This window comes from Rhinolophus sinicus, chromosome 1 (assembly GCF_057876585.1).
Source record: "Rhinolophus sinicus isolate RSI-liver-muscle chromosome 1, RSI-T2T, whole genome shotgun sequence".
Lineage (NCBI taxonomy): Eukaryota > Metazoa > Chordata > Mammalia > Chiroptera > Rhinolophidae > Rhinolophus > Rhinolophus sinicus.
Window position 1 is genome coordinate 160,599,527 of NC_142501.1, and position 26,873 is coordinate 160,626,399.

General features: G+C 38.0%; 2 protein-coding genes across 3 annotated transcripts in view; one reads left to right on the forward strand and one right to left on the reverse strand.

Moving 5' to 3' along the window:
• SEPTIN11 (septin 11) overlaps nt 1-26,873 on the forward strand; it is a 153,156-nt gene that overhangs the window by 90,342 nt on the left and 35,941 nt on the right. The window lies entirely within an intron of this gene.
• CCNI (cyclin I) lies at nt 156-25,342 on the reverse strand. 2 transcript variants are annotated; one of them, XM_019720337.3, is made up of 7 exons: nt 24,784-25,340; nt 17,751-17,907; nt 10,844-10,972; nt 7,979-8,053; nt 7,685-7,825; nt 7,147-7,377; nt 156-1,716 (listed from the first exon to the last, which is right to left on the reverse strand). In XM_019720337.3, exons 2-7 carry the CDS (start codon nt 17,862-17,864, stop codon nt 1,273-1,275), a joined length of 1,134 nt encoding a protein of 377 aa, XP_019575896.1. In that variant the 5' UTR covers nt 17,865-17,907; nt 24,784-25,340; the 3' UTR covers nt 156-1,272. The 2 variants fall into 2 exon arrangements, with proteins under 2 accessions (XP_019575896.1, XP_074180529.1); XM_074324428.2 differs by lacking the exon at nt 17,751-17,907 and having other exon boundaries at nt 24,784-25,342.

The following is a 26,873-nucleotide window of genomic DNA, read 5'->3' on the forward strand; positions in this document are numbered from 1 at the left end:
CCTCACATTTAATTCCATTCCTTTGTCTTCATGTTTTATTTTCTGTAAAGCACGTTCTTAGGATTTTTATCATTTCCCCCAGTTTAAACTGCAGTGCCTAAGCAATCAGGAACTTGCACCTCTTCACAAGCAGGAAAAAATGAGACACACAACAGTTAAGGACAACGTTTATTGCTACCAGAGGCTTTTATCATTAGCACATGGTTGGTTCTGATTGCAATACCTTATTCAGACTGCACAGGAAGCTCAGGATCCAGAAGTCAGTAAGAGAAATACAGACAGGCTCGGGAAACAGAGGGAATGACTTTTATCGAGAAAATCCTAATAGCTTAACATAAAACGAGGGCACTGAATTCAGTTATTACATGTTAGAGACCCAGATCACAGAGCTGCCCTAACATCTAGACCGGCCCTCCTACTGATTATAGTGTGAAAAGGAGCTGAGCAGTTACCCAAAAAATAAAAAAATCAAATTTTACTTGTTACGTGTTTCTTTGGTGAGCACCTGGATATATTAACTTTATCACAAATTTTAGTATAAATGTCAAAAATGCTTTCAACAAATCTGAGTGTCCTAATTACATGACACTTTTAAGCTTCAGTTTAAGATAAAAACAATTTTGTTTCCAAACTCTAGATACTGAAATAAGACAAACACAAAAATCAACGTGGTAATGTGAGTCCTTTTTATATTAACCACCTCTAATTCATATGGGGCAATTTTGAAGTACCCTTTCAGATTAATTTGAATTTGAATCATGGATTAAAACATGGCTGTCAAACTGAAATAATATGTTCACTAAATTGCTAAAAAATAATTTCAAGGGTTTCCTAATCAGTGGAAGTCAGGCTATAGATCGACATGCATAAAATTCATTTAAGTATTCAATGAAGAAGCAAAAGTAAGAGGAAAATTAAGTCAGGACACTGGGGATTGGGTTTGCTAGCTAAGAATTTTGGGAGTTTTTTGTTTTTTTTAAAAAAGCACTGAATGAATTTTTGACTTGGGGGCAATCTACATTACATTTTAGCAGAGAAGGGTGGAACTGAAAAATATAAAAAAAATTTTTTACTTTAAAAAAATTGTTGGATCTTTTGAATTTTACACTCTTTTGGTCTTTAAATGCTTAAATAACATTGAATTATAATTAGCCACACAAGTAATTGGTTTTTTTATTCCTGGCTCACTTCACATCAGCCCGTAAGGTATATACCTTTATACAGCCTTCCCTGGTTTTCCACGTTCCCATCGCAGAGTAGTGACACCTGAAGCTACATGACAGACACAGGCTGCAAAGGTGGACACGGGGAAGCATGCCCCTCCTGCCTTGATAAATCAGTGCCACACACAGAACCCACATTTTCTGAAGCATTATCTTCGTTATAGAGCCGTTTGATTCCATCATAGAAGTCATCCACTTCCATTTCCTCTACTTTGCGTTTAGCAGAGGTGTGTTTGCACCCACTGGCAGCTGGGAGATGATGACAGAAGGCTGCTGTACTTCTGACTGGCACTTCTGGTTTGCTGTTGTCCTTGGAGAAATCTGGGCCTGGGACAGAGGAGGGATGTAATCTGAACACTCCTTTGTCACAGGTCACCAAGGTGTGCTTGAGGGGACGGTAGACATAAACGGAATTTAGAGGCAGGGAAGACTGCAGAGTAGAAAGGTGATGTGCCACAAGCTCCCGACAGTGGATCAACTGGGAGCTATCCATCTGGGAAGGGGAGAAGGGATGATTAATGTGGGCTGCGCTGTCATCTGCTGGCCATTTTCCCTCCCGGTGCCCCGTTTCTTTTTATCCACCCCCTATCTCCTACCTCAAACTCATCTATTCCTCCAGCCTTAGGAGTTATGTCCAAATCTGTATTTCTAATGTAAATCTCTTTGGAACTTGAATTCTGTATTTGCATTTGCATTCTGAACATCTTCATGCAGGCAGAAACTCTTCTGTTCACTGCTACGTATATGTCCAACGTTTGCTTTTGTTCAGTCTAGTCCCCCTGTATAGGAGGACCTTCAACCCACATATTTTGCCTCTTCTAGTCTCTTCAGTGAAGACCAAAGTACAGATAAACACAAACTTCACTAAGAATTTAAGGAAGAAGCCAGAGGCAAGAAAAAATTTAAATAAGGGATAGGGAAGGCTGTCTGGCCTTTAGAATAAAACGGAAAATGAGAACTTTTGGTAAATCGTTTTTGTAGAAGACAGCAGGCTTCACAATACTAAGAAATGTTTTTGCTTAATTTTGGGGTTACACTAATTCCATGTTGTCCTTTAGACTAGTTCAGGTATCCATCCTTTCTAAAGCCACCCTTCACTCCTACACACCCAAAGTCCAGGGTCATCTGTTTCTATATGAACTGGTCATCAAACTTACCACGTTATATTAGAACAATCTATTTAAACATTTAGCTTTTCCATTATAGACTACAAGATCCTAAGAGGTAGGATTATTTCACATTCATTTTTATTCCTTAGGTTTCTAGCATAATGACTGTACATGGAAGGCCTTTAAAATCTTACCTCTGGTAAAGAGTCTAATTATTCTAGTCTCGCTGTTCTCCTCTCCCTGTAATTATAGCTGCAGTCAAAATACTCTTACTCTAGCGACATAGATTTCTCCCTTATTCAAATTTCTCAGTGGCACCCCAATGCCTACCAGCCCGAAGCTAGCTAACCTTGATAATAAGGCTCCACAATGTGACCCCACCACCGTTTCCAGCCTTCTCTCTAGCGTATCTCAATTTGTGCTCCACATTCCTGCCAAACTGGCCTGCTCTCTATTCTGTACAATCCTTGCCCTTTCTACTTTATCCTCGCTCACCCTTTTTCTACTTATTGAAGTTGTATTAACTATTCATTCCCGGTTGGGCTAACTGCCACCACCCTCCAGGAAGCCTATCTTGACTGTTTAACTATACAGGGATCACTTTCTCGTCTTGTGTATTTCATAAGCAGTTTTGAACATTTCTTAACCAAGTCTTATTCACACGTATATAACCTGCAGCACACAGCATGACTATCTGCAATACCAAAGGAAAACAACATGCTCTGCAAAAACACATTTGGTCACAAAATTATTTTTATCTCTAAATATATTCATTCTTGTAACTCAAGAAAACAGTGGAACAAAGCACACAGAAGAGGGATAGGGCTTCACAGTTAAGACGATTGATACCCTAGCCAGTACACTTCAAAAAGCCTACAAAAGAGATAACAGAAATGAAAGACAGAAACTGGGAAGTGAAAAGAAGGCTATTATTTTAGGCAACTACAGAAGGCTATTAAAATTATTTCTAAAAAGTACCTAATTTAATAAACTGTTCTTTAGCAAATGAATGATACTTAGTGACCTAGAAAAACAAAGTATCACCACAAATATTCTAATGCCTTGGTCATAAGGCATAATACCACAGCCGAATCCTGGGGGCAAAAGGCATGCATTTCAAGTAAAAGCCTATTTATGTCACTATAATCTTTCTCTGTGAAAAAAGTAAGTAAATAGGGAGTTAGTATTTTAGAGGTGAGGACTAGTGAAAAATGACAGAGCTAGAGAGGCACTGGAGATTAAACACTGAACGTTTAAAAGGAAGACATTCAAATAGGTTACTGATGGGAAGGGGGAACAGAATAACATGACATAAGTGATAGGTTCAGATGGACCCAGGTTCACTGGACAGCATGAAGCACTGAGAAACCTACCTCAGTAGTCTGACCTTAGGCACCTTCAAGAAGAACTGGGAGACCCTGGTGAGCAGGGCTGCTTCTCTAACTCCCTACTGTAATTTTAAGTTACACCACAGCAGGGATCATCAAATGTGACCACTGCCTGGCTAGTGACTAGCGAGACTACCGCACTCATCTGGGCAGGGCTAGCATCCTGAGGTTATCAGGGTGGCCACAGCCGTCAAAAGGAGGAGGCCATGAGTACAGCCACGGAAGTAGAGCAATGAGAGAAGGGGTAAGGAGAGGAAAAGGTTTAGCTGACCCAGAGTCGTGGCCAACAGGCAGCACAAGGCCAAGCAGGGTTGGGGGGGGGTGGGCAACTAGGAAGGACAAGAGGACGTTACCTTTCAAACCAGGGGACACTCACTGTCCTGTCTTTTGAAGTCCAGAGGGCACAGAGGCAGAGCTAGTGACTGTGGCCCCCTCACAGAATCAGAAACCCAGGAGGTTTAGAAAACTGCTAAGACCAAAAATCTCTAGTTTTGTAAACTTCCTTGTTTTTAACTATCTTCCCCATTATAACTGGAATACTACATGGGGCAGAGACCTTTTTTTTTTTTTACAATTACTGTATCCTGGTGCCTAGATCATAGATTTCTCAATAAATGTTTCTGAATATAATTATTTACATATTATTTAAGAGAATGGAACAGTGGTTTTCAAACTATGTCCAAACAGCTTATGGAAGGAAAGAGGCCATGTTGAGCAGGACTCTGCCCCAAGTATTTCACTAATGTTTTTCTACTTTGTATTCTGGGATTGTGTGTGTACAAGGTTTTGTCGGGGGTGAGGGAGGGTTCTAGTTTTAAAAGAAACTCCAAAAAACACTGACTAGCAGCTTTAAAGTTGGTATGGAAAAAGCTCTGGTTCTCTTCTGTTTTCTTTACTGCTAAGTAGTCCTGTGTGTCTCTGGGAAAGCCTCGAGTTCCCTGGACTGCAGGTATAAAATAAAGGAGTTGAATTCAATGATTTCTAAGATTCCTTCAAATTCCAAGTGTGTGATACTCCTTCAGTAAAGGGAGAAACACGTTTCAGTGAACGTTTTCTTCTTAGTGAACACTTCTTTCTTCTAGCACCAGGAGACTTACGAGAGATGAGCAGGTGCTCCCGCGTTCTTCTATAGAGAACAAGCCCTCAAAGCTACAGAATACACACGCTATTTACAACATTCTTATTACTGACGCTTCGGTCTGTCCTTTCTCTGTAACAGTGATACTTCATATAACAAGGGAACAGGCACAGACCAAGTCAGGAGGCATTTAGAGATATGTCATCTGTACCAATAAGAAAATGAAAAACATAATGTAGGAAGTTTTCTATTAATGTCCCTTCCCCCACTTCCGGTCTAATGTAATGTAATGATTAATACTCAACTTCATTTTCCAAGACTCTAGGTAGGCAAAACAATACTAGCAACTATCTCCTAGGATTTATTTTCATTACAGCACTTATTTCAATGGAAAGAAACACCTCTCAATTATTTCAATCTAAGATATGCTATTAAAAGAACATATATCCCTTACAAAGGAGAAATGACTGTGTTACATTAATGTCATATGTCCCAGGGATGTAAAAGAAACTGAACCATGCTAAAAACAGTGGAATAAAGCACAGAGAAGAGGGATGGGGCTCCATCTACCGTGTTTCCCTGAAAATAAGACCTAGCCAGGGCCGGCCCGGTGGCTCAGGTGGTTGGAGCGCTGTGCTCCTAATGCCAAGGTCACCAGTTTGATTCCCATATGGGCCAGTGAGCTGCGCCTTCTACAGCTAAGATCGTGAACAATGGCTCTCTCTGGAGCTGGGCTGCCGTGAGCAGCTGGAGGCTGGCGTGAGCTGCTGTGTGCTGCCGTGGGCTACCATGAGTGGCCGGCAACTGGTGAGAGCTGCCATGAGCTGCTGTGAGCAGCCAACCGACGACTGGTGACCGACTACCTCAGCCGGGGGGAGCGCAAGGCTCATAATACCAGCATGGGCCAGGGAGCTGTGTCCTACACAACTACAGAGAGAAACAACGGCTTGAACCGGAGTGGGGGTGGGGGAGTGGAAGAAAGGGGGGGGGGAGACCTAGCCGGACAATCAGCTCTAATGCGTCTTTTGGGGCAAAAATTAATATAAGGCCCGGTCTTATATATATAAGACCGGTAAGGCCTGGTCATATATATAAGACCGGGTCTTATATAATACAAGACCGGGCCTTATAGTAGTTTTTGCTCCAAAAGACGCATTAGAGCTGATTGTCCAGCTAAGTCTTGTTTTCGGGGAAACTAATATATTGCCCTGATCATTATCCTTTTTAGAAAAAGTCTCTCAGTCCTTTTCTGCTTACAAACCAGGGTCTGAAATTCTCAGAGCTGAGAGGTATAGCACTAAGGTACTTCTTGTATGTCTACTAACTATTATAGGTCGCATCTATAAGATCATCAATTATAACTATCTTACAAAACACCAAATTCAAGTATTATTCTCATTTTTCTTTCATAGTATTCTAAGTTTTATTTATTCAAACTGCAGCTCTTTGCTAAAATTAGGTCTTTTTATATTACAAACTGTTTTTAAGCTCAGAATTTAAGCCTTTTCTCTAAAATCCAATGAAACAAATCAGAATCACTACTGACAAATGAGAATAAACAGAGACAGATAAAGGGAAAGTAAATCCATAAATCTTCTATGGATTCAGTTTGCAGCGTACAGTTTGCAGATTTAAACTTTTAAGTTCTATTTGGTGACAAGAATAGAACCAACAAGAATGCTCTCAAAGTAGTTGCTAACATATAATATCATTACTAACTTTCCATGTGAATGAGAATTTTCTCCTCTAAACCCTTACATTTTATATAGATAGTTGATAAAAATCCAACTGACCCATAACATTTTACATCAATTTGCAAATACAAGTTATGGACTAATCTCAGGCAACTATAGGAACTACCAGGACAAAACCTCTTTCAGAAAGATAGCTTCTACTTGCCAAATTCTGATACAAATACTTCACTTTCTAGTCGACACTAAATGATTGCTTATCTGAAAAGTAACTTCTTGCAATTTGTGTTTTTGACTTATCTTCCACAAAATGAGTGAAGTATAGAAGTACTATAATGAAACCTACATATGTAGCTAGGAAGTTTGTTCATACAAAACTAAAGAATATATTATTGAGAATCATACTAATTTTTCTAGATTCTTAAAGGTTTTAAGTAATATAAAAGGGTTGGAAAGAATCAAGAAAATATCTAAGCTTTACAAGAGAAAGGACGACTAGCCCGTAAATTTAAAGTGTACATTTACTTTACTCTTTACTCTTAAAAAGTTTGCCATTGCAAGATTAGAAATGTGTCATAATTTTATAACTATCTGGTGAATCCTATGTATCTAATAAGAGATACACTTAAAATGAACACTAATTAAACTGACACCTACCTGTGCTTTCTGAAGCAGTTCAATTGTAAAAGGAAGCCAATCAGGAATGAGTTTCTCCATTTCCAAACTAACCATGGCCAGAGCCAGCATGGATCCTTTGAATTGCAGAAGTTGGTTGCAGGCCATACAGTGAAGTAGTTGCTTGGTGAGGACTGCCAAATGTTGAGATGGGCTCGCTTTGTGCAGACTAAACAGTAACTGAGGCCTAGTTGACACTGCAATGGCATGGAACTGGAGGGAGGGAAAAAAATCTCAAGATCATTCTGGTTTTACTTATATGTTTACATAAAGTATGTATAGAAATTGATGTAACCTCAGGTATTACTCAATTTTTAAGTTTGCAATTTTAGCTTCAGTGATTTGACATATATCCTAATTTCTAATTTTTCCTTGGCTAATTGCAATAATTTCCCTTTTCCTAAAAATCGGAACAAAACAAATGAGCAGGCAATCTACTTTCCAAGTTAGGAAATAAGGAACAAATTTGTGTATTTGGTGAAAAGGACTACTTTTCAAATAAGACTTCAGGTATATTTACAATGTGAAGAAAATCCAATGGTGTGGCTGTGTGAAGATCCCAATTCAATTTATCCAGAATAATTCTCTCCATCCTCAGAATTTCAGATGAAGAACATCCACAGAAACTGTCTCTTGCCAACACCTTCAGTACTGGAATTCTCTATCCAAAGCAAAGGATAATGGGGCAGGGATGAAAGCACAGAAAAAAATAAACTCATTTTTAATTTTTGTTTTGGTAAACAAAAAGCAAATTAATAAATGGAGAGAAATTCTCAAAAAAGAGACATAACTAATCTTTAAAGGAAATATTTACCTCATCCTCCTCCACAGTCTTGGCGGCTAGGAAAAAACAGCTGATTGCAATACAACTCAAGTATTTCGGGTGGGCCTAAAATTTTGAAGAGGGGGAAAAAGCAACTTCAGTGATTCTTCAAAAAGTTAAAAGTTTATTTTAAAAAACCAGATATGCAGATGACACAAGTATGCATACATTCAACAGAATTCAATTAATCAGATTCCCACCCATTGCTTTCTAAGATCAGAGCTAACTTTTAACTTTACAACCCTAACTATATTCTATGGAAATACTAGGATCATTCCATTACTGGAAGTTCAACCAATGCTAAGTAGCCAAAGATCATTTCTATCCAGCAGAGAAGAGCTTGATTCTAGAAAACAATTTTTAATTTAATAAATAAAATCCCCCAAATAAAAAATATATGTGTGTGTATGTGTATTTTTTATTTTTAAGCTAGTTTTATTCCCTTTACGTATTGTATCAGTAAGATTAACATACTAGGTATTAGTGGAATTAAACAGAAAGAAGAGATATAAAAAGGTTATTAATATATCTAAAATGATTTAAAAATTATAGGATGAAAGTAGATGAGTAGAAACTTTCTAATTAAGTGTCCCACACACAAAAAAATTATTTATTAAAGTTCCATGGTAAAAACAAAATGCTCCTAAATATATACAGAATCAATTAATGGAGAAAAAAGTTCTTGAGTTTGACACCAACAGGAGGGTTTGAATTTATTTACCTGTTTTTCTTTATCTACAATAAGACTGGCCCACTTTCTACCTTATTGATAGAATAAGGGTTTGCCAATCCAGCATCAGCATCCAGTTTTAAATAATCAGAACAATTTAGTCCAATTATATTGAGTGACACAGAGGTTAAGTTATATAACACAAAGAAAACCTGTTTCAACATGTATTTTCTATTTAAATATTACATTAATTCCTGTGAAACTGGAGAAGCCTTCTGATAACTACAGTACAGCCTTGATTAATTAACTTATTTAGTAAACATGCCAAGGACCATTGCCGCAGTGTAAGTGGCACACTGTCTAGGAATATTTACAATCCTCTATTTGTATTAGATAATAAAAGCTGGCTCAAGACTATTAATTTTAAAATAACCATTAATGCTAATAAAAACATTACAGTTTAGAAAGTACTTCCATAAATATTGTCATGTCTATTATGTCTTCCTTTTACAGCTAAGAAAAGTCTCAGAAGTTAAGGGACACCACACAAGTAATCTAGGAAGTGAGTCAGACTTGTTGCTAAGCTAGTTTTCTAGGCTCCCTTATTTCCCCAGGAATACAACACATCAAACCCAAAATCCAGAGGTAATCAGATTTCATTACAAAGAACAGAGCCCAAGAGTTAACAACTTTGGGTAGGCAATGCAACCCCTAAACCAGGGGCACAATAAATTTAGTAAAAAGAATCCAAATAGCAAGTGTGCGATGTTTTTTTAAAAAAATAAACAGTAGTTCTCAGTCCTGAATATACATCAGGATGTATTCTTTAAATACAGACGCCCAGATTTCACCTCCTAGAGATTCAGATTCATTGGGTCTGGGACAGGGCTCAGAGTCAACACTTTGAAAGAGCTTCATAGCACTTTATTGTGCAGTTAGGAGTGAGGCTCCATTCACTGTTGGAGCTCTTTCATGGTCCTCTTGAAGTGTCTTTATTTAAACTATGACTACATTCTGTGTTTCAATATAGACTATGCCTAAGTAAGAGTATCTGATGCTAATAACATGACAGGACCCATTAAGAAATATGAAAAAATGAGATTATACTTGGCTAAATTCTCTAATTGTTTTAGAAACTTGCCCAAATCTGTTTAAAATGTTTAATATTAAGGTAAGTAACAATCTTTTTTGATAGAAGCTACAATAAGTTCATTAATAATTTTTGAACAATAACCCAAGAGAAGGACTGACCTTAAACGCATCTTTATCTTCCTCTGTGAAAGGAAGGCTAGCTGTCGTAGGGGGCTGGAGAGGAGGGGAGGGACTTGACAGAGATAAAAGTGGGCATCTCAAATAACCCAGATTTCAGGCAATCAGCATCATTATAATGAAGGGCTCTTTAGGTCTCTTAAAAGTAGAAGTTTGAAACATAAAAAGGTAACTGAACAGCTATCCAAATTCTATGGCTTCTATTTTTTATACTGAATAACAAAGAGCAGAGCCATAGTTCTCCCAGTTCACATATTCCTAGGTGTACAAAATGACAATTGAATTGCTTTTCTACTTTTTCATGCCTTGCCATTAAATAAATGCTGACTTTCTGTTTGAAATCTGTTGAGGGTCTACTGTGACTCATTTTGCATAATATAACCATCAATATACCAACAGGAATAATATAAAACTTATTCACATATTTGTATGCTACCATTCAACAAAAACATACCAGTTAGTTTATGACAGTTCAGTTCATCTTGTTATACTCCAAATGTATATCTCTAGAAAGTATTTACACATTCTCCAGAAAACCACACAATATTCAATAAATAGGAAGTGACAGAGAAAAATGTGCAATAGCTTATACTTCTCTAGCCTGACTGACTGTCCACATCTAGAAGATGACTAAACAATGCTATATGGCTTGTACTAAAATCAGATAAAAAACTTTACAGGTTAAATATAAAGTTATGAATACCTGTAGCAAAAAAATAAATAACAGACTACAATTAGAAACATTTCTGAAGATTTGAAGCAGTTGAAGACATCATGTCTTCTCGTAGGTACATATATCATGTCCACGAAGATTTTCCACTTCTTTCCATCTTATAGAATGTTTACTAAGGGCACCTGGTTTAGCACATAAACCCTCACACAAGAGGTTATGTTTAAGTGTATCCTGAAATATTTACCTTTACAGTAGCTAAAAACCTGTCCAAAAGACTGCTAGCCAGAGCAAATGTTTCTGGGTAAAGGTTGAACTGATACTTGAGTTTGGCCAGCCACTGAATTACTTCATCTCTTTGGGACGGAGAAACATTCTGTAAAGGAACAATTGAAAGATAAAATTAAAAGAGAACAAGTAAAGTTTCAAGTTATCATCAAGAATATGTTTAGAACTCTCTCTTATAAAAGGTTAGTAAATGCTATGGAATACATATTCATATGTTAAAAAAATGTTTTAATGTTTATTCAAAACATATCAAATGAGATATATGAAGATAAAACTTTATGTACTGGTTGTAGCATTTAATATCAATATCCAATATTCTCATTCTTTACCAAATAAAACCTTCACTATGTCATCTCACCATTTATTTATACTTTAATTAAATTGAGGTGTTCAGGGAATATAACATTTTAAAGTTTACGTTACACTGTTATCAACTGATAGTAATTTTGGAATTAAGTTCTCCTAATTCTTGAGAATAAGAAAATATTGTGACTTTCTAAGGCAGCAAACAGCCATTAAACAATCTTAGGAAATATAAATGGACTATGATAACAAAATGAAAGCCCATTAAAAACAAAACTAAAGTCAACAGGAATAAACAAAAGACAAATTACACATTTAAAGAATACTGAAAGGGAAAATTCATCTGAACTAACTTAACCACTGGAGAGATTATTACACAAACATAAAACGTTATTGTTGTCTTAATCTTCCTACATATTATTTTTAACTGCTGAGTGGAGGCTTAATTTTCAGAAAGTACACACTTTAAAGCAATGATGATCCAGATACCTTTACTCTTGAGTTTTGCAGGCACTATAAAAATAAAACAAAACAAACCTAATAATACTTAATCTACTAATAGTAAATGAAACAGAGCCGTATGAGTACTACCAGTACTTCAGCCAGGTAAACACAACAAAGTACAGAAATTACTCTGAGCAGTGGAAGAATATTTTCAGTGAAGGCTCTAAACAAGTAAAGGTTTAATCCAAGGTCTGCACTCAAAACCATTTATGGAAAACTTAAAAAAATATATGACTTACACCATTCTTTAGAAAATAGAGACCATAGCTTAAACCTTTTTCCTGATCAGTCAGGATCAACTTTATGAAATTATTACTAGTTCCTATCACAGAGGGGGGCATTAAGAGATAGTAAAGCATGAAGGGCTGTATATCTTGACAATGTATCTCCTCAAACAGGTATTTCAGTTGGAATTTCTTCTCTCCTTCCTTTTGGATTTCTTTAATGTTGTGAGGAATATATGACTTGCTCATTATAATCTCTGCCGTTCCATGGGCTAATTTGTCTTCTTATCTTATCCCAAGTCCTCTGTCACTTTTTAGCTTTGGCACAACAAGGTAGTGTTTCTTTATATTGGCCAAACCAACTACTCACACATATAATTTTTACATCTCACATTCACCTTCTGGTCAGTTCCTTTTGTCAAATAAAGACTGACCCTAGAATACTGCACAAGAAATACTGACAAGAAAATGAGCTAAAGATGGTTTACAACCTCTTATATTAACATCTCACCATTAAGCTAGTGTTAAGACTATGAACAATAATCTGAAAACATCTGGCAATCAACATTTAATTCAGTTCACATTAATAAACATTAAGTGTCTGTCATATGACAGGTCCTGGGAATACGATGAATGAAAACTCCCCGTTTAAACTTCAAAACTTAAAGTCTCATGGTGAGGCAAACAATCAGAAAATGTGAAAAGAACTACGGGAAATGTTAAAACAGAGGTATGCACCGGGCGCTCGGGATATACCCTGGAAGAGCACTTGGCCCAGTGCTGGGAGTAGAGTGAAAGCTTAGAGGAGACAGCAACTAACTTGAATCTTAAAGTGAAAAAGGGGAAGGAATAGTATTTTGCACAGCAAGGAAAGAACCACATTTTTGAGTCTGAACTTTACTCTGAAGGATAGGAATGGTATCAACCTGGAAGCAATAAATAACCTATTGTTAAACTCCTCCAACTTCCAACTAAAACTAAGGTGGGTGGAAAAGATGCTAGAAACCATACTCTGAAACTCAGTGATACAATTGCACAAATCAAAAAGAAACACAGAGAGGCTCATGGGACTGAAGTTGTGAGTCTAACAGGTTCTGGGAGCAGAGGGTAGCAGGGAAATTTATGTCCAGCAGAGACCGTTGTTCAGCATGACAGAGGAAACTGGAGTTAGGCTACTACAGCCAGGAGTTGGATTCTCCCTCTACAAAGAGTCTGAAAAAGGCAGTAAAACACTGCTACTTGAAGCTATGGCCTCTCCAGGAAGGTGAGAGGCAGCCGACACAGCCCTACAGGTAGGCCCTGGGTAAAGCAGCTGTTAGTTAGCATGGCCATTGGTTCTACAATATCCCATTTTCCATACAGCCCTGTGCTGCTACTTTAAGATCTAGTTCTTGACTAAGGGTCTCTAAAGGCCCCAAGTGAAGGCAGTCACAAAACTTCTAGATGAAGAAAGTTAAGCATTCAAGAGAAATAAAATTCCTACCAAGATGAGTTTATATCTAAAATGCCAAAACAAGTAAGAAAAATGTTAACTAAGCCATCCAAACAAATCAATGACAAGAAAATAAATTCACAAAAGGAGAGGTAAATGGTGATATAATCTAATGAAACTAGAGAGGCTTTCCGGGAGGCAAGAGAACAATGATCTAGAGCAGCAATGAGGAACAAGAACACCATTAATTCCACCTTTAGGTCAGATGGGTATAGAACACAAACACCCCTAAATGACAGATTGCATTACATAATGTGACTATTTGGTGTCTCACATTAAACAAAAACATAAACATAGGATTGTAAGAAGTGTCACAAAAGATGGGCGTAATGTGCTATAAGTGTATATGACACAAGGGAATAGAGTTATATAGAGATTTCCATATCATAGTTATAACTAAATGATGTAAATTATGTAAATCGCAAACAGAATACAAAAGGTACTCAGATGTTAGTCTTGTCTTTTTCCACCTCTAAAAATACGTGATGCTCTAATAATGCCAGAAAAAACAAATTTATGAAATATTACATGTAAATAATTCTTTTAAACCAATTCAATAGTTACGAAAGAGATCATAACAATATCTTTGAACTTTAATATACCTGATGTTAAAATTTGAGAATAGGGACAAGAAAGCATTCCTGCGTGGCTAGTATTACCATCAGGAGCCAAAACTAACAATAACAACAACAAAAAACATGCACAAGCTAATAGTTTGAGAAGACTCACTCTTAGTAAACTGATAATGATTCTAAGATCACTTTTTCAAATCAATTCAAACATGTACTAAAAAAGCAGTAATATTTTCAGAATAGATTTATGAAAGTTGAATTCTGTGCCTAAGCAATGCCCTTCAGGAGGACGGCAGGGAGGGAGGCCAGGTGGCCTACCGCCTACCCGCCTGCTAATGCCGGCAGTATTGTATGTCCTAGTCAGGGGATCTGCTTTCTCTTATAATGGACTGCTCAGCTAGGGTTAGGATGCTTCATTAAGTTCATTAACAACTATTCCCGAACAGAATTGACTCAACATAGAAAACCCCAGGTTTTATACGCTAAATGCTATTACTTTGATCATTAAAAGATAAATCTTCTCCAACTTTAAACACTACAATGTTCACCATCACCTGACAGAGGAAGTACAATCCCCCAGGCGCGGCATAAGTCCCTCTACGACCTAACGCCACCATCACTCACCTTCATCACTTTTGGCCCTGAAATTCATACTGGAAGAGTAGTACTTGTATTTATGGTTCTTCCTTGCTCCTACCATGCTATTTTACGTCACTGTTCCTTTGCTCATACTGTTCCCTCTGATTGGAATACACTTCCCTCTCTTTTACCTGCCTTATTACGTATCCTTCATTATTTCAGTGGTCACTCCCCACCAGATACTTTCCCTGATAACTCAAGTTAGGCTAAGTACCTTCCTGTGTCCCCACAGATCTCTTGTCACACCTGTTAAGTTCAACATTTTTTTTCTTAAATTACATTTCTGCTTTTGGCTATGATGGAGTAGGTAGCAGCAAACCTACACTCCAGCTGAAAACAACTAGAATAACTATTAACAACAACAAAAATCAAAACCTGTGTTAAAGGCACCAGAACCGCTAGGACAACCAGACCTTAAGGAGCCTAGATTCCGGAGAGGAGGTGACAAGAATAGATGAGTCCACATTCTGCAGCAGCTTTTCTTTCAGGGCATTTGCCCATCCTGTGAGTATGGCAAGAGGCTGAATACGGGCTTTTGGGAGTCTTACAAGGCTAGAGACAAAATTTGGAGACTTGAGGAGTCAAGAACCTAGTAGGGAGGATTAGGGTCAGAGATCTGAATGAATGTGACACTCAGTAGATTTTCCCCTTACACATTTTCTGAGTGAAATTTTGAGGTTGGGAAGGATACGGATCTAAGAAGCTAAGCAGAAAACCTCTGAAAAGCAAGAATGAGTTCAGCGCCTTTCAGGAACAAGGGGTCCTAGTGAGGACTCCAGGCTCTCAGCTGGAATCCTTGGCTACAATCTAGGAGTTGAGGCAAGCCAAAGGTAGATGAAGTCATACCCAACTGCAAACCAGCCTCCAATCAGCACAATCCCTCACTGGATTAGATATTAATATCCTACTCAGTTTGCCCACTAGAGGGAACACTGAACCTTCCTGCGGAAAGGTAACTCGAGAGCAGGGTGTCCAAACTTTTTTCAATGTTTTTTACCAAGGGCCATATGTGGTAAAATATACAAACAGCCGGGCCACTCACTCGAGGTGAAGTACGTATTGCCTCACCTGGTTTATTTAAGTAAACTAAATACATTTTTGGAATTTGCTGCGAGCCAATTAACAATGGATCGCGGGCCGCAGTTTTGACACCCCTGCTCTAGAGCCTCTACAATTTTCCATAATGTCCAGCATCCAATCAATAATTAGCAGGTATGACATGAGAAAAAACCGAAATGACTGAAATCAAGAGAAAAAACGGAGGGGGACAAAAAGGTCTAGATCTTTGAGTTATCAGAAAAAGACTTAATATACAAGAAAATACAGGAAAAGAAGAAAAATAAAAACATGAAGAACTTCACTACAGTAATGAAACCTATAAAAAAATACAAAGGAAAATTCTAGAACTGAAGACAGCAAATTACACAAACAACAGAAGCAAATAATGAAAAAAAAATTAGAAAAGTTGGAAAAGATACGTGTATAGTTTAGAGGCAAGACTGTGTTTCTCTTCCGCAAAGAATCAAGAAGAAAGGAAATGGTTAGAAGCAATAGTGGAAAGAGAGGTAGAGAAGCCAGTCCCTGAGAATGGCAGAAGAAAACAAAGGAATTAGAACTAGAATACAGAAGTGTCCAGGGGGTTACGCTAGCAAAAAGCTCAAGCCCCTATAGCTCTTTAGTCCCATCCCTATCTTATTATCTCCTACCCCACCAGGCCAAGCCCACCCACATTTCACAAGAATTAAGTATGGCTTCTAAAGGCAAATCCTTAAGTATATCCCTCTTAGAAGTTGATACTGTTCTGTTTTCTGGTATTACCTCAGTAATATTTGTTAAATCACCTATAGAAACAGGACAGATTAAATGACAATATAGCAATAACATACTACAAACTTCTTAGAATATCACCTTCAAAGACCATGCTGCAAAAATACGTCATTGTTGGTTACATGCCGACTCAGGAGGAGGAGGAAAGGATTGGTTCTTAAGGGCAGCTGTAATAAAGCTTTGCGGCTTACTAGAATGTTGGAACATAAAGACAGGAATTTCTGTTTTTCTGTTTTCCCCAATGCCTAGAATAGTGTATGGAATGTAGCAGATACGTAATAAATATGTACTGACTGAACAACTGAATCCCTAAGTATACTAAAAATTACACAAGCACATGAAAATAAAAAATGGAAAACAAAGAATAATGGGAAGAAAACTGCCTCAGGCCCAAAGTATAACTCTACTGGGTATTTATTAGCTAGTGTTGAGCAAATTGGGACTATTGTCTATTTCAAAGGATAAAGTGTGATACTAAGTGTAACAGCACACATAAACGCTCCTCGCATAAAAGCTATTCATTCAAGTTAACGAATCCTCAATTTGCTAAATGACAAATAAGTAACAGTAAATGGAAAACATTTTTCAGCTTGTGGGCAAGAATGAAAGAAGCAGGCTAGAGTTAGTAAAAGCAATAACCTATGAACAAAGGTTAACCTAAACCAGCACAGGAGGAACTTAGATATTTGCTATTCATTCACTTACACATATCAAAAATTTCTTGGCCACATTCTTTATCCCAAGCACAGTGCTAGATAATAGGGATAAAAATATGTGTAAGACATCTTATACAGTAAGCTTTTGGAGTGAATAAACCTCATAGTTATTTGTAAAAAATAAATGATATAATAGAAGTATAAAAATTCCTGAAAGGCATATGACCAATAGTAATTAAGAGGTCAGTTGGGTATCTTCCTAGAAGCTTCCAACATTGGCATTACCTTAGTAGTTTAAACTCCTTATAGATATTCAAGAAAGATAGAGCAATTTGTGTTCCCTAAAGACCATGATGTATGTAGAAATAAAAGTGACTTACTATTGTTAGTACTGGATTATGAGGAAAGACAATAGATATTTATTTTCCTAAAGCTGTAACGTAGAAAACAAACAAACAAACAAAAAACAAGCAAACAATAACAGTTCATTCCTAGTTTCAGAAAACAAGATGTTTCTCTAACAAAGAATACAGCATGCCTTCCATGGTATGTTTCTCCAGTACCTATCAAGATACAACTATATATTACAGTAGTACACACTTATTTCTAATAAAAGTCGTCTATCTAAAGTGAAGAGAAAAATCATTACCTGGTTTGTGGGCATTTTCGGCACATTTACCTTCCACATCTGGGCTTCCCTAGAGATTGCCATTTCCAACAGGAAATAAAACCTCTGGTTTTCCAAAGGCCCTGGAAACTTCATGATATCCTTTGGATCTGCCTGCCTCCCAGCTTGATGTAGCTACCTACAAAATCAAATATAAAACAATGCTCTTTATTTAATTATAGAATAAGTGTCACAATGCATAAATATGTTGGTTCTTATTAAGCAATTCATAAAACAAAATAAGAATGTTACAAGGCAGTATAGGATTTTATAGCTCTTTAAAATACATATTAAAATGTTACAATAAGTTATCTAAAACATTCTCACTTTAAATTTAAAACTCAGTTATAAAGAGAATAAAAACACGGCCATATAACTGATAGACTATTTGGATTCTGATCAAGACATTATTATATAAAAAATTTTTAAGTCATGAGTTGTTTATACTAGGAATTCTTAGAAGTAGTTGTCCCAAATATTCCCCTTAAAATCTAATCAGTATGGGCTGTTAACCTTTTTCTTCATTAAAGTTACATCAATTATATTAAATCCTACCTGTTCCCACTTAATCAGTATGAAACCATCCCCCTAAGTATGAAATCATCTTTTTTCCATTTTAAAAGTTTTATTTGTTTTTTTCATTAATACATTCTCATGGTTCAAAAATATGTACAAAAAGCATAAACAGTATGAAAGCATCTTGAAATGAGCTTCCAATACAGTGTCTGTCCACTAGCCTCACATGTGGCCATTTATATGAGAATTGAATAAAGTTAAAATATAACTCAGTCACAACAGCTCCATTGCAAGTGCTCAGCAGCTGCGTGTAGCTGGTGGACATTGCATTGGACAGTGCAGAAGAGGAATATCGGAATCAACGCAGAAGTTCTATTGAACAGCGTGATAAGAAAACTCAAAAGTAAGGTGACCAGCACTTTAAAAGGAGCACAGGTCTAAAAACCACAGTCTACATCTGTGAAAGGCAACTGCGAGTCCAAGAGAGATCTCTGAGTTTTAAAAAAAGGAAATTACAGATTTGAGGGTTACGACTATGTGCAGAAAATTGGATCAAACTTATGTAAAATGTCAAAAGACTTAACTAGATTTGATGAAAGCTAAGCAACTGAAAAGGTAATTAACTTCAGAAAAATTATGCAAGAAGGTAAATATAAAAACCACAGTATTTACATAGCAATAATAATGAAAATACTAAATAGGGATTTCAACAAATATTGGGACCATGAAGGGTGTTGGGAGACCGCAGAATGAGAGCACCTTTACGTTCATAGTAGGAAAATCATAATTAGTACCTAAAACTAAAACATAAAAAAAAAAAAAAGCAGTAAAGCAAGTTATTTGAAAATATGATCTTGAATAACAAGAGAAACAGGTTAAGAGCTGAGAGTAGTTAACCTCTAGGGAGTGAGAAAAGGGTAAGGAAGGCCTGCAGCAGGGGAATACTGTTTTTCATTATAAACCTCATATAACTATTTCACGTTCTCAACTGCATACCTGCATGTATACGTGCTTCAGATTCATGGGCTTAAAAAAAAAAATTAAATGTCTAGAATTAACATGTGCAAAGTTCCAAATTTTTGATAAAAATGTAAAATTTGGTAAAAAAATAACAAACCTCTTTTTCAATTTCCACATCCCCCAACTCTAGCTACTTCTCTTCTTTCCTGTACTATTACTTCACATACTTCACCTACTTGCTACTCGATCTACTGCAGACTACCTCTAGTTAACTGGATTATGATTTTTTTTTTTGCTTCTTTAAACTTCTGAGTTTTTGCCAATTTTCTATGAGCACAGTGTACTTTACGTACTAAGCAGAAAAAAGGTAAATAACTTACAGAGGGGAAAAAAATAATAACTACCCTGACGGGCCCATTTCAGGTATTAATAATTTCTTCCAACTCTTGATTCTCTAATCTGGTGTGATTTCTCTCCCTCCTGAAAGCAGCTGCCCACTATCTCTCCTCCTATAAATTCCTTTGTGGTCACATCTACCAATGTCATCTTTTTATCTATCACTCACTGTGCTCACAGCACAGTATCCTGATGAAATAGGGACTCAACCAAAGGTTCCTTTCAACCTTTGGGGCTCAAAACAAAAACAACCCAAAACAGAAGAAAACAAAACAAACCCAAATTTAATCTATCTTTAGCAAGCCAATCCTTCAAATGTTTGAAGGCTGCTAATGATAACACCAATTCGTCTTTTCTATAGCTGAAAAACTGTTCAAGGTTCCTCATATGACACAATTTTTGCTGTTCTAAATTAGCACCAGTTTAACTATTAACGGAGTCTAAGATCATTAGCTATATTTTTGGAGACCACACAACACTATCAATTCAGGTAGAATCTATGGTCAACTGAAAAACTCTTAAGACTTTCTAAGTTACACTCTTAGGCAAACGCTCCCTCCACCTGTCCCACCCAACTGTGTGTGGGGTTTTGGTGTCTTTCATACATTCTTGTTTAGGACCTTAAATGTATTTTCTTAAAAAAAAAAAATAAAAGTTATCTTATTAGATTTCATCTACTGTTATATTCTGCTGAGATGTTCTAAGATTCCAATTTTGTTGCCTTGGTACTTTTCTCAGATTCTCCACAATTAAATGAACAGACTCACTATAATTTCACCTAAAGCAGATATAAATATTAACCTTAGAAATGAATAATAACCTTAGAAATGAAGTATAAAATAGATGACCATCTGTCAAGAGATATTTAGAAGAAACACCTATATTGGATGGAAACTGAACTTCATATATTCTAAGTTCTTCTAAACCTAACTTTAGTCTGTAATTTATTAACTTTTTTTGTCAGTACTTCAACATTATTTCACTAATTATCTCTATCTCACTGCATTAGCTAGCTACACCCAAGGTAGCTCACCAGGATTCCAGCCTTCTCAACAGACTCCAATGGCTGGCTGCCCCAAGTGATGACTCTTTCCCTGCAAGGTTTTCTTTGAAGATTACTTTTAGGGGGAACACAAGGACATATAGGATACAATCATGTAAAGAAGAGTAATCTCAGGTTTAAAGGATTCCTGTTCTCCAATCTCCTACAATTAAGGTCCTTAGCAGACTTTCAAATATTTAGATCCTTTATCAACTTGTTCAAAACAAAGAAATCTGGGTCAAAGAAAAAATCACAAGAGCAATGAGAAATTTTACTTTGAGATGAATGAAAAATACAACCTAACATACCAAAACGTACTGGATGCAATGAAAGCAGTGTTTAGAGAGAAATTAAAACCTGTAAATGCTTATATTAAAAAAAGAGTTCAAATCAATGCCTTAATGTTCTACCTGAAGACACTGGAAAAAGTAGAGCAAACTCTACCCAAAGCAAGCCAGAAGAAAAAAATATTAGAGAGGAGATTAACAGAGAATAAAAAAATACAGAAAAACCTATAAAACCACAAGTTGGTTCTTTGAAAATATCAACAAAATTATCAAACCATTAGCTACACTGACCAAGAAAAAAACAGAGGCTAAACTACTAAAATCAGGAATAAAGAGGGAACATGACTACCTACATTACAGAAACAAAAGGGATTATAAAGGAATTTTATGAACTGTATACAAATAAATTGGACAACTGAGATGAAATAGACAAATACCTAGAACCACAAACTACCAAAACTGACTTAAGAAACAGAAAAGCTGAATAACCCATATAACTAAAAAGATTGAATTTGAATTCGTACACAAACTATTATCAAAGAAAAGCCTATGCCCAAATGGCTTGCTTCACTGCAAAATTTACAGAAAAAGTAATACAAATTCTTCACAAACTTCCAAAGAGTAAAGAGGAGGAACACTTCTCAACACTTCTCAACTCATGGCCAGTTAGTAACCTGCTACCAAAACCAAACAAAGCAACAGCACTAGAAAACTATGCTCAATATCTCTTCTAAATATAGACACAGAACTCAACAAAATACTAGCAAATTGAATCCTGCAACATAAAAAGAATTATACAACATAGCCAAATGTGATTTAGCCTGGGAATGTAAAGATGGTTTAACATTCAGAAATCAATTAATATAATGTACCATATCAACAGAAGAAAAAAAAGGAATCATTTTTTGCTCACACTAGGGAAATGTAGCATAGGCAAAAGTTCAAACTGTCTTAAATTTTAAAAGTTGAGATATAAATAATGCAAGTGAAAGACAAAAAGGAGAGAGAACACCTGTGGGGATATTCCAGATTAAATGAGGCTAGAGAAAAATGAAAGTGCAATATCTGACCCTAGACTGGATCCTGGAGGGAGATAAATGCTATAAAGGTCATTAAACAGGTCGATTGACATAAGGGGAACATGGACAAAGGATAGGTTAGAGTAAATGCATCAATGTTAAATTTACTAAAGTTGATAACTTTACTGTGATTCTGTAAGAGACTATCCCTATTCTTAGGAAATACACACTAAGCAATTTAGAAAGGGCCATAATGTATGCAACTTATACACACACACATATGTATATATGGGGTGGGGAGGAATGACAAATGATTATATTATCAGAGTATTTTTTACATTCTTTTTTTATGTTTCTAATAAGACACATAATATGACACACTGGAGAAAGCACTGGCTTGAGTTTTACTTCTTTTATTGACAGAACACAAGCCTATTTTCTAATGTATAAAACAGAATATTTAAGTTAGATGAATAATGAATCCTGCTAATGAATAAAATACAAACACTTAAAATATAATTTTACTGTTTTAAATAGAAAGTTATAGTCGTATCTTGTTATTTTATGCCAATTGTTGATTACAGCCAGAATTTTGAATGCACAGACAGAAGAGTCTTTAGGAACTAAAAACAAAAATACTGTATTTTGGTTGGCAAATTTCACACACTCCTAACTATGATAGTTTCACATTTCTCCTCTCATCCTTGCAATTGCTACTTCTGCTTGTTTATCAAATAGCTTAATGTCTGAGTGAAGCTTATAAAATCCTTACTGTACAGCATAAACTATATTATAAATCTACATAGACAGCTTTCTGCTCATCTGAGGAAGTGCTGAAGTGCTAGGTATACAACAGAAAAAAACTTCATTAATATGAAATTACTACATTTATCGTCATAACACCAACCCTTTTAATAATTCTGTACTGGTGTTGACTTCTGGATCTTAAGTTCCTCTTCCAAGCAAGATGGATTTATTAACCTCATGTTCTAATATTACCTCCTTGACTAAATTTATGCCCCTAAGCTAACAATGAACTACAGATACTTGTAATTCCAAAACAGGCTGCTCTTTTCCAATCTCTATGCCTTTCCATACACTGTTCTTTCAACTTGAAATGTCTTCTCTAGCTCACACTTCCCTTCCTACAGAGCTGTCATTTACATCAATCTGAGAATGGTACCCTGCCTTCCTACATTTGTACTTGGACATAACTCTACTTTTCCATTTAATTGCTCAGTGATAATTATTTGTAGATGGCAAATAGTCTGAGTTAACACTAGGCCTAATAAATAATAATAATAGCTTACACTTGTTAAGTGCTTAACAAATGAAAGCAATGAGTGTTTACTACTTGGCCAGGTATTGTTCAGAGTGCTATGCCATGTTAACTCATTTAATCCTCATACAACCTTATGAAGTTGGTATTATTATTAAGCCCGTTTAAAAAATGAAGAAACATGCACAGAAAAGTTAATATTTTTCATTTTGAAAGTATTATAAAATCAGAATAAAACATGTACATACACTCTTAGCTTCCAATCTTGACCAAGAAACATTCTGGAGTTCCATTCTAACCTACTGGAATGTCACACTGCCCCATAAAGTCAATTAACTGTAATTACAAATCACCTCTACTGCACCTTCCCAACACTCGCTGATTCTACTAACTGCTCTTTACCAGTATTTAAGAAAGTTTTCCTAGTCTAGAAGCTCAGAATGTCTCACCCATGTGGTCCCAGATTAGAGAATCTAAATCCTGTCCATTCCCTTCTATTTCATCTGCCACCAAATGACCTGGAAAAGCTAGGAAGCAGGTAACACTATTGTTAATCTTTTCAACAAATACATTTTTGGGACAAAGACTATACATATAGCATAGTCACACATTGCTAGGGTTTGAATTCTGGCCAGCAGATTCTGTGTTATCCAAGGAAGAAATTACTTTCTTTTGTGAAGCCTGTTTTCCTCATCTGTACAACGAGACTCCTGAACTACGTGCAGGATTCAATGAGCTGCAGACCACTTAGAACAATACCTGTCAGATATGGTTCAACAGGTACTATTAACATCATAGGGTCACACTCTGCTCCTCAAACGTTGAGTGTCTCCCCACTCCCCAGCCTTAACAGAATAAAGGCTGTTGAGCTTGGCATTCAGAAATCTTCAGTCTGATTTCATCCTACCTCCCAAGAGATCCCTTCCACTATTCTGCTACCCAATTCTAACTCCTGCCAGAATGATCTGCAATGGAACCTCGAGCTCAGCAGAGGCCCTTCTGCCCTCTTTACAAAATTTCGCTCTTTTTAAATCTGCCCGTCAGATTGCAACTCAAATCTCCCCTCCCCTCCAATTTCCCCCACCCCTGGATAACGTTCCCCTTCACCGAGTCCCCGCAGCACTGGCGGTTCACCCCATTCATGTGGCATTCCCTCCGTTTGGCCAAGCAAATCATCTTCCTGTAGCTCCCGCAGGCGCGCTGACGTCTAAGGGTGGGAGTGTGTCCCCTTCTTTGTGTAGGATACAGGCTCGATCTGCTGTTCCCACAAAAAAGTTAGTCGCAGACAGAAAAACTGGACCGAAAGGGAACTCAGCAGAGCCGTTTCAAACTGGGCAGGTGCGTTGCTGTACTGGTGGCGGGGGCGCGCAGGCGGCAGGAAGGTTCCCCTCAGAGGAGGATGCGCAGGGGGCAGATGCGGGGGGCGGGCCTTGGAGCGCGCGGCTCCGGCGCTTCCCTTTGGGCGGCGCGCGCGGGTCGCGGGGACGCGTCGAGCCCCCCGCCCCCGCTCGCTCACCTTCTCCTCCTCCTCTTCCTCCTCCTCCTCCTCCTCCTCCTCCCAGGCAGAGCTGTAGGCCTCACAGTGGTGACGCGGGGTCATCCGGGAGCCCGTTACCACCTCATTTTCCTCAGCGCGCGGCGGCGGGACGCGCAGGACGAGGACCGGGCCGATTGAGGAGGCAGAAGAGGGGAAACCGGGCCGGGTGGCGCGGGCGCTGGCGCTGGAGCGGGACGCACGGCTGCAGCCGGGGGGTCAGCGAATTAGTTCCATGACGACTGTGAACCTGAGGCCGCCACCGCCAGTCCCGCTCCTCCAACCACCGCCACTTGTGCCCGGGTGGGGAGGGGGCTCCCTTTCGCCATAGGGCGGCGGGGGCCGGGGAGAGGCGGGGGGTGAGACCGGCTCTGCCCCTGCCCGGGGGATGCACCTCCGAGGGGAAATGGTGAAAGGGAGGAAGGGGGAAAAAGGAAAAAAGAAAAAAAAAAAAGGAAGGGGAAAGGGGAGAAAATAAGAAAAAGCGAGACAGAGGCGCTACCGCGTCCGCTCGCGGGGAAGTCTAGGGAGGAGGGGGAAGGAAGAAGTGCCGGCTTCTTCGGCTCCGCCCTCGCGGACCGATTCCTAGAGTAGTTAGCCTTGTAAACAACGCTGAGTTGGTCTCTCTCACCCTAGCCTGGTTCCTCCCCTCTGCCTTCCCCGGCCAACGAACGTACAGGGAAATCCGGCCAAAAGGTGGGCTATGGGAGACGGGATGGAGAAGGCTTTGACATTGGGGTAGAAAAACAAGACATTTTCTGTGGGTTAAGAAAAGCCAAGGTGCGTGGACTCATTTTCCTTGGGGGAGCGGAAGGGTCCGTATGAACCGCACGGTGACGTAAGCGCCCCGTCAGCTCCCTGGAAGAGGCGTGCGGTGGCCGGAGAGTGCGCTGCGCATGCGCCCCGGGGATGAAAGGCGGCTGAGCGGTTCGCTCGGGGGTGGTGGTCTGTCAGGATGCTCCTCTGGCCGAAATCTAGAGCTACCTACCCGGTTTTATCCAACCTACTTGTCTCTAGGGCTGGTAGGAGGATTTATTGGGAAGGGGCTGGCGATCTGCTGTGTAAAATCTTGTATCCTTTGTTGACCTCGGAAAAAATTATGTGTTCTCTTCTTACCATTGACGTGTAAAAAGAATTGCGGTGTTTTCTCTGCCACGTCCTGGGTGCAGGGAGATTCTAAAGCGTTTTAAAAATAGGGAAATTGGGGGGGGGGGGTTGTATCCTTAAGCACCTTTTTGCTTAAGGCCTCTTTTAAAACGGTAAATTATACTGCTGATGGCCAGGAACCTGCTTGGTAATGCGCCAGGGGGATTCTATCCACTTAACCAACACATATGAGTTTTTCAGACCAGATTTTATTGCCAAGTCTTTAACGACTTTGTAGTATTATATAAATGTGTTTTATTTGGGGGCTCTTTTACTCACGAGTAATTTTTGCTCGTCTTTTAATTGTTTCAATTATAAATACGTAGAATTACGGAAAGTTAAAAAATGTGTTGAGCTTTATTCAGTGGGCCAGACCCAGTGCTAAGCTCTACCGAACTGGAAGTAACAGACAGAAATGACTCCTATCTTCACGGTATTTACAATCCAAACAGAATAAACATTCAGCTAATTATCACTATCTAAAATTACCCAATATATTGATTTGTTTACTTGTACATTGTATTCCCTCCATAGAATATAAAGTCTAGGATTGCACGGATCTTCCATGTTTTGTTTCACCATGTATCCCTCCATGTAAAAGGCTCTCAGTATTTCATTACTGACTGAATAAACAATTATCAGTATCAAAAGTATTAAGATGGAAAATTGCAGGCTGCTATGGAAACCTTAACCCTAGCTAGTTAGGGGTATCAGAGAAGGTTTCTTTGAGGAAGTGACATTTAAGATGAGATTTGAAACCACTGGGCAAAGAAGCAGGGAAAGAGTGATACAGGCATAGGAAACAACATGTGCAAAGGCTCTGAAGTTGACTCGGTCTAAAAATCTCTGAAAGAGAACTTGAGGGAGTGAGAGCGGAGGTCCATAGGGCCATAGGACAGAGCAGGGTATGAGACGCCCAAGAAGGA

Excerpts from the sequence above, each read along its gene's own strand:
- CCNI (XM_019720337.3), bottom strand. The coding sequence starts at position 17,864 with ATGAAGTTTCCAGGGCCTTTGGAAAACCAGAGGTTTTATTTCCTGTTG. Across the intron at positions 7,826-7,978 it reads AGACTGTGGAGGAGGATGAG|AGAATTCCAGTACTGAAGGT; the intron begins GTAAATATTTCC and ends TGCTTTGGATAG. Across the intron at positions 1,717-7,146 it reads AACTGCTTCAGAAAGCACAG|ATGGATAGCTCCCAGTTGAT; the intron begins GTAGGTGTCAGT and ends TCCCCTTCCCAG.